General features: G+C 37.9%; 1 protein-coding gene across 1 annotated transcript; it reads left to right on the forward strand.

Moving 5' to 3' along the window:
- On the forward strand, window positions 1-4977 carry LOC113748953 (prolyl endopeptidase-like). The gene is made up of 12 exons (XM_027292561.1): window positions 1-177; window positions 293-512; window positions 757-957; window positions 1047-1117; window positions 1419-1581; window positions 1746-2339; window positions 2919-3299; window positions 3419-3494; window positions 3584-3647; window positions 4101-4236; window positions 4360-4473; window positions 4560-4977. The coding sequence occupies exons 1-12, from the start codon at window positions 68-70 to the stop codon at window positions 4623-4625; spliced, it is 2196 nt and encodes a 731-aa protein (XP_027148362.1). The 5' UTR covers window positions 1-67; the 3' UTR covers window positions 4626-4977.
- Window positions 4978-7599: the final 2622 nt, after the last annotated feature.

The following is a 7599-nucleotide window of genomic DNA, read 5'->3' on the forward strand; positions in this document are numbered from 1 at the left end:
TTTCTACTCCTACTGCTCCTACTATAAAACTCCACGCCATGCTACCGTTTCTTGTTGCACTAAAAAAATGGGTTCTTTGTCTGTTCTTGACGAGCAATTGCAATACCCCGCTGCCCGTCGGGACGATTCTGTCGTCGACAACTACCACGGCGTTGCTGTCTCCGACCCTTACCGATGGTAAAACAAATCAAAACCACCACAACCCAACAAAAAAAAAAAAAAGTTGTTTGAATTTTTGAACTCCAGTTTTTCCTGTGACGGGCTTTTTTTTTTTTTTTTTTTTTGAGTATAGGCTTGAGGACCCAGACTCTGAGGAGACGAAGGAATTTGTGGAGAAGCAGGTCAAACTAACGGATTCTGTGCTCAAGACTTGCGAGACCAGAGAAAAGCTTCGTGAAAAGATTACAGCACTCTTCGATTTCCCCCGCTATGATGCTCCTTTTAGGGCTGCTAACAAGTACTTTTACTTTCACAACACGGGTCTTCAACCCCAAAGTGTTCTCTACGTTCAGGTTTCTCATCCCTGCCGTGTTTACTTTTTCCTTTTACGCTTTTTACCCCTTCCCAATTCACCCAAGTTTTGTCTTTTATTTACACTTCCGCTATTCCCTTTACTCCAACATCAATTTCTTGAGTACTGCTACCGTCAATTACTATCTCCGGATAAGACTAGTTTGACAACAATAAATGAGGGGCAAGGATTAAGTCAAAATTGGTTCAGTCTTGACGTTTAGCGGCAAATGTTGTGTTATTCAGGATGGTTTGGATGGAAAGCCGGAGGTGCTGCTTGATCCTAACACATTGAGCGAGGATGGAACTGTGGCATTGAGGGCTTACGCTGTCAGCGAGGATGCTGAGTACTTGGCTTATGGGATCAGTTCCAGTGGGAGTGATTGGGTCACCATTCAAGTCTTGCGGATTCAAGACAAGCATGTGCTACCCGATACTGTTTCCTGGGTAAGACTCCTAATTTGTTGCTGGAGCTAGATCAGCTTAAGCTTCCTGAATTAGTTCGACTAAACTTATTTACGTTATGTGTTCTGCAGGTTAAGTTTTCGAATATCAGTTGGACCCATGATAGCAAAGGATTTTTCTATAGCCGATACCCTGCTCCAAAGTAAGTGTTAGGCACAATAAGAATTCCTAATTACTATCACGTAGTGATCATCACTCGCTGTGCGCTTCATGGGAACTGCAATTGGTTTTGTCTTTATCAGTACCATTCCTTTTGAGCAATATCAAACATGTTGGAAAGAATATATATGGATAAAGAGTCGTAAAATAAAGTGAACTTTCAGCTTCTGTCTTTACTTCTAATTACACAGGCCAGAATGTTTTCAATAGCTTTTATGAATCAATCAGATTCTTCTTTTGTCGTGATCTCCATGATTCTCATTTGGTTATATTGTGCTTCCTAGGGAGGGAGATAATCTGGATGCTGGGACAGAGACCAATGCCAACCTAAATCACGAGTTGTATTATCATTTCTTGGCTACTGACCAGTCTGAAGATATCTTATGTTGGAAAGATCCTGACAATCCAAAGCATACGCGTTCAGCGTCTGTTACGGAAGACGGCCAGGTGATGAATTTACTGCAGAGTTAGGGAGCCTGATAATTACATTTACAATTTGCGTTCTAACTGTAGTTGTAGAGTTACTATGCTGTATATCTCATGTCTAAAATAGTTGTGGCAGGATAGAAACTGACGGTTTCTTATTTTTGTTTTTTTTCCTTTGGTTACAGTATGTGCTCCTATATACTTTCGAGACCTGTGATCCTGTGAACAAAGTTTATTATTGTGACTTATCTGCACTTCCAGACGGGCTTGAAAATTATAAAGAAACAAACAATCTGCTTCCCTTTGTGAAGCTTGTTGACAGTTTTGATGCTTCTTACCTAGATGTTGCAAATGATGGTTCTGTTTTCACGTTCCGGACTAATAAGGATGCTCCAAGGTACAAACTTGTCCGAGTAGATCTGAAAGTACCAACTTCTTGGACTGAAGTCCTTCAAGAATCTGAAAAAGATGTGCTCGAATCAGTTGTTGCTGTCAATGGAGATCAAATTGTCGTTAGTTATTTGAGCGACGTAAAGAATGTTTTACAGATAAGGGACTTGAAAACAGGTTCTCTCCTGCATCATTTACCAGTTGACATAGGGACAGTGTGTCAGATTTCTGCTCGGCGCAAGGATAACATCGTCTTTATTCATTTTACAAGCTTCCTTGTCCCTGGCATTATTTACAAATGTAATCTAGGAGGTGGGGCCCCAGAAATCAGCATATTCCGAGAAATCATAGTTCCTGGTTTTGATCGGTCCCAATTTGTAGTTAATCAGGTAAATCTCTTTTACGTATTATGTGCTTGGCTGCATGAAGTCCCATCGATCAATCATCTAGAAAACTTACTTATTGGTGGGCATATTTGAAGAGATGTATGCTTAGGAAGAAAAATAGAAAAGAGAAGCAAAAACCAATACTGCGGTGGTAGTAGCTATGTTCATGTAGAAGCCTTTATAGAATAGAGCCAAGGATTAGCTAACATTGAGAGAAATAGTAAATTGTAAGATTCACGGAGTAGTAAAACTAAAAAGTTGTTAAGACCTGTGGGGAGATATGGATCAAGCAAACACTAGTATTGTGCTGTTGGAGGCATTTGGTATCTAGGTTTGGTCTTTGGTAATCTATAGGTCATTTGTCATTTTCTCTGATGTTGCAAGAAAAATCCATTCCCCTACTTGAATTTGAAACGAAATTGTAAATTAGCATATGAAAAGTAGGGCAAGATATTTTCCTATTTAGCCTTGCTTGGGCATCCTTTTCATGAGAGAGAGAGATAGAGAATGGAGCCACATAACATAATGCATGTGGTTAAATTACCTTTATGATTTATTCATTGATATCTTCTACCTCTGCAGGTTTTTGTGCCTAGCAATGATGGTACTCTGATCCCAATGTTTGTGGTGTCAAAGGAGGACATTTCCTTGGATGGATCAAACCCTTGTTTACTGTACGCTTATGGTGGTTTTGATATTAGTATTACACCATCATTTAGTGTTTCTCGTATAGTGATTGCAAGACATTTGGATGCCATATTCTGTATTGCAAATATTCGTGGTGGCGGAGAGTATGGAGAAGAATGGCATAAAGCTGGATCCCTCGCAAAAAAGCAGAATTGTTTCGATGACTTTGCTTCTTGTGCTAAATATCTTATATCTACTGGTTATACGCAACCTAGAAAGTTGTGCATTGAAGGTGGGAGCAATGGTGGGCTGCTTGTTGGGGCTTCCATCAATCAGGTACTCCACCCTCGTCAGAATGAATACTTTTTTCCAGTTTCTATTAGGAAGAGAGATTTTTTGATGTTTACACTGTTGATTAGTTACTTGATATGCTATGGAAATTTACCTGGTGACAGAGACCTGATCTTTTTGGCTGCGCTCTTGCCCATGTTGGCGTTATGGACATGCTTAGATTTCACAAGTTCACTATTGGTGAGAACTCATCTTTTTTGTCAAAGGACTTCTTGTCCTTTGAAGTGTTCTGACATATTAATGGTCTGTATTTTACCCCCTTTGGCCAGGCCATGCATGGACCTCTGATTATGGTTGTTCTGAGAAGGAGAAAGAGTTTCATTGGCTTTTCAAGTGAGTTTGTTGTGCTTGGCTTTCTATTTTCTTGCTGTGGTTTTGACTTAGTGGTCAGTAAATTTTCAGAAAGATATGAAACCACTATACTCGGAAACACCCCATTTTTGAATTTGTTACAAGCACAAGTCCAATTAAGAAAACTTTGGAGGTAATGCTGCCATGATTGGCAAACTGGTTCCAATTAATCCATGCACTCTTCATAGAAAGGGAAGATAAATGAATTACCATCTAGTCGGACGTCAATAATTGGTTACTTAAAATAAATTAGGGTGCTTCTAACATCTTTATGCAGAATTTGGTAAAGGGCATTTTTCATCCTAGTTACAGTTTCTGTTTAATTGGTTTTGTTATGGGCTTTTACAGGCTTCACTGTGTTCATTGAAACATTACTCTTGGAGGATTATGTATTAATGTGTCATGTCTTTCTGTGTGTCTGCTTCTCTTCTCAAGGTACTCACCACTGCACAATGTTAGAAGACCATGGGAACAATCTCCTGATCAGGTTTCTCAGTACCCCGCCACAATGCTATTAACAGCTGATCATGATGATCGAGTTGTGCCGTTGCACTCACTGAAGTTTTTGGCGGTGAGTTCTAAATTGCTTCGATTACGGTTCAGTCCCTCTACTCGTTGATTATTAGCATCAGGGGTTACTTTACAAAATTGCGGCTGTCATTATGCTAAAAGTTGTTTCTCCACGACTTTGTAGACCCTGCAATATGAACTCTGCACTGGTTTGGAGAGCAGTCCTCAGACCAACCCAATCATCAGTCGTATCGAACGGAAAGCTGGACACGGAGCTGGTCGTCCGACACAGAAAATGGTAAACCATTTATCATTAAACTTCCCGGGCATGGCGTGGGGGATTATTTTTCATTCAGGCATTGAGCTTTTCAATCTTTGTGACAGATTGATGAAGCTGCAGATAGATATGCCTTCATGGCAAAGGTTTTGGGTGCAACCTGGGTAGATTAGTGGGTGGCTCTGCGAAAAAGATTGGAATGTGATTTTCTGACGAGGCTGGAGATGGACGCTATCCCCACACTGAACGGATTTTTGTGCGCCAACTTTTTGGATCAGTAGATACTTTCTGGGGCCTGTGTTCTCCGTCCCTCTACACCTGGCATGTTTGCCCTCTCATCATTCTTAGCTGGAAGTAGCCCACTATACGGTCCAATATGGTAGGAACAGATACGGGTAGGCTGATGCGCGTCTACTTTGATCACACTCAACTTCGATGTACAAACTCTGTAAGGCATCGACAATATTGCCAAATGTTTAGCTTAATTATGATCGCCCCCTATAATCCTGAAATTTACAAATTATCTTCCTGACCAACACTGAGATCGGCAAAAATGGGGTAAGCCCAACTCAACTACTTGCAAAATCCTTCTCCTGTCTTCTGTCGACTCCAATCGATACCGTATCATCAGCATCCGTTCCTTCCTTTCCGAGACATAACTCGAGAGACGTAAAATGCAGACCTTCTCTTCGTCCCTCTCCCAGCGATTTTATTTTCCAAGTAATGGGTGATAAATCATATCAAAACATTTGTTAAGGAGAGGGAATACTGCATAAGACAAATATAATTTAGATATGTAAAAGTCGTTCAAAACGTTTCTCATATTTTATAAAATGATTTTTTTCGTCCGTCATTTTTAAAATTGTCAAATCAAATTTATATAATTCAATCCATAGTTCTTCATATTTTACAAAATGAGTTGTTTCGTTCCTCACACTTCAGGGGAGGCTAGTGAAATTGTTAGAAACCTAGGGAGGATTTTGAAATTATCCCTTCTTTTTTCCCACATAAACGACAGACCATAACAACACCCTTGACTTCCCCGACTCCTCTTATGTATTTTTAGCGGACAAAGACAAGTCAATTTTAGCGGAGCATAACTATAAGAATTAAATCCTACTCTCTTGGACTTCATTTAGAGAAAGAACAACCAGACACAAAGGGGCAAAAAAAAAAAAAAAAAAGCGCAAGCTTTGGACAAGGTGTTTTGGTAGAAAGGAGAGAGGCCAACTATTTAGGAATAGAGTGAAGAGGAACCTAGATTTGTTTGAGATTTGTAACTGGGACGACATAGGAGGAGCAGAAGGGGATGGCTTTTTATGGAGCAGAACAATTTGATGGAAGAGGCAGCATTACCAGGTAGGTAGGTGTCGAGGAGGGATAGGGAACAGTGATGATTGGAAGGGAAAGAAGGAGCCTAGGGGTTGATAACCGTGGTAGTAATGTGACTGTTGAAAGCAGCAAGATTTGCAGGGGAATGGAATACAGTCCTGAAATCAAAAGCTCGGAGGCGTACAACAGTCCGTTGAATTCTGAACCTGCCCCGATTGAAAGCATTTCGAGGGCCTTGTGTTTTGTATTGTATGAGACTGGTAGTGTCTGACGTGGCAAATTGTGCACAAGTATTTGCGGTTTCTGAGTCCACGTTGATTGATTTACAAATGCGTTGGACAAACGTGTCCCAACTATTATATGTTTGGAAAAATTGCACAAATGGTACCTTACATTTGAATTCTGTAGTTTTTTATTAGATTTAGTGTTTAAAATTTTATTTGAGGAGTTTTCAAAGTCCAACTGAAATGTTTTCTTCATAATAACATATTATGAGTGAGTTTTTAGAGTTTTGTAAATTATTTTCTATTTTTGATATGTTGTAATTTTTATCTAAATCACGTAACACTTAAGCAAAGGCAATTTCATACTGCAATTTAGTTTCAAATAACCTTTTTATAATTTTTTGGGTCATTTTACACATATGATCACAATATTTTGGCACATTGGTTTTTGATATTTTAGATGAAAAATTTATCAAACAAAGTGCTACATGTTTTTCCATAAGAATGATAACATGATTTCTAGTGGCAATATATCGAGGACCCGTACACACACATGCCGACAACCATAGATTTGGCATTAAAACAAGTACTTGCTTATAGCATTATTCGTGATCCTCTTCCAATTCTAGCATGGAATGAAGGAGAATCACTACCATCAACCATCATGATTCGAATAGAACAAGTCTTATTCCAAGGTCAAAAAGATAAAGATGCCTTCCTAAGGTCTTTTTGATACGGGTACAGATAAATTCTCTTGCGCCCTTTTTCTTCCTGACAAAGACAAAATCTTCTGACAAATCTTTCAATGTTCCAGGTGAATAATCTAGTCTCTACCATCGATTGGTACGTTATATATCTATAGGGATAATTTTAGAAACCTTCCTGCGTTTCTCATAATATCACTTAGCTTCCTTAAAATTTTTAAACTTTCATTTTTCTCCTTTATCAGTTTAACAATACTAAATATTCCTATCAAAAGTCACAAATTAACAATATTACCCTTTCTCTTAATAACTGTTTAACCAAAAAATAAAATAAAATTTTAAACCAAAACATGTAGATTAAAAAAAATAAATTGATATCTAATAATGATCCATATTTTTCTATATTGAGATCATGGTAGTACAACAAAGAACGTGGTTAAATTAAATCTAATCAAAGTCAACCACTTAGAAAGATTTTAGTAAATAATTGACATCTTGAAAATTTTGGTGGATAATTATAAGGTAGTCGGAAATTTTTTAGGAAATATATTTTAATAAATGATGTAGTTTAAGTTTTACAAAAAACTAAAATAATCTCTTCATATGTGTGAATTTTTCAAGGTGTAACTTTTACTTTTGTTCCAATACAAACAAAAATAAATAGTTCAAGTTAACAAAATTTACACCTTGTAAAAATTTAACCTTATTTTATTATTATTGTAAACTTCACAAGTAAAATAACATAAGGATAGTATTGAAATAAAATTTTTATCTTTTTTGTATTTTCTCCAAAGGGGTTAAAATGTTACAATCCAAGAGAGATAAGTGAGAATTTAAAAATATCAGGGGAGCCAAGTGATATTATGAAAAGCCTCAAGGAAGGTTTC

Source organism: Coffea eugenioides, chromosome 10 (assembly GCF_003713205.1).
Source record: "Coffea eugenioides isolate CCC68of chromosome 10, Ceug_1.0, whole genome shotgun sequence".
Lineage (NCBI taxonomy): Eukaryota > Viridiplantae > Streptophyta > Magnoliopsida > Gentianales > Rubiaceae > Coffea > Coffea eugenioides.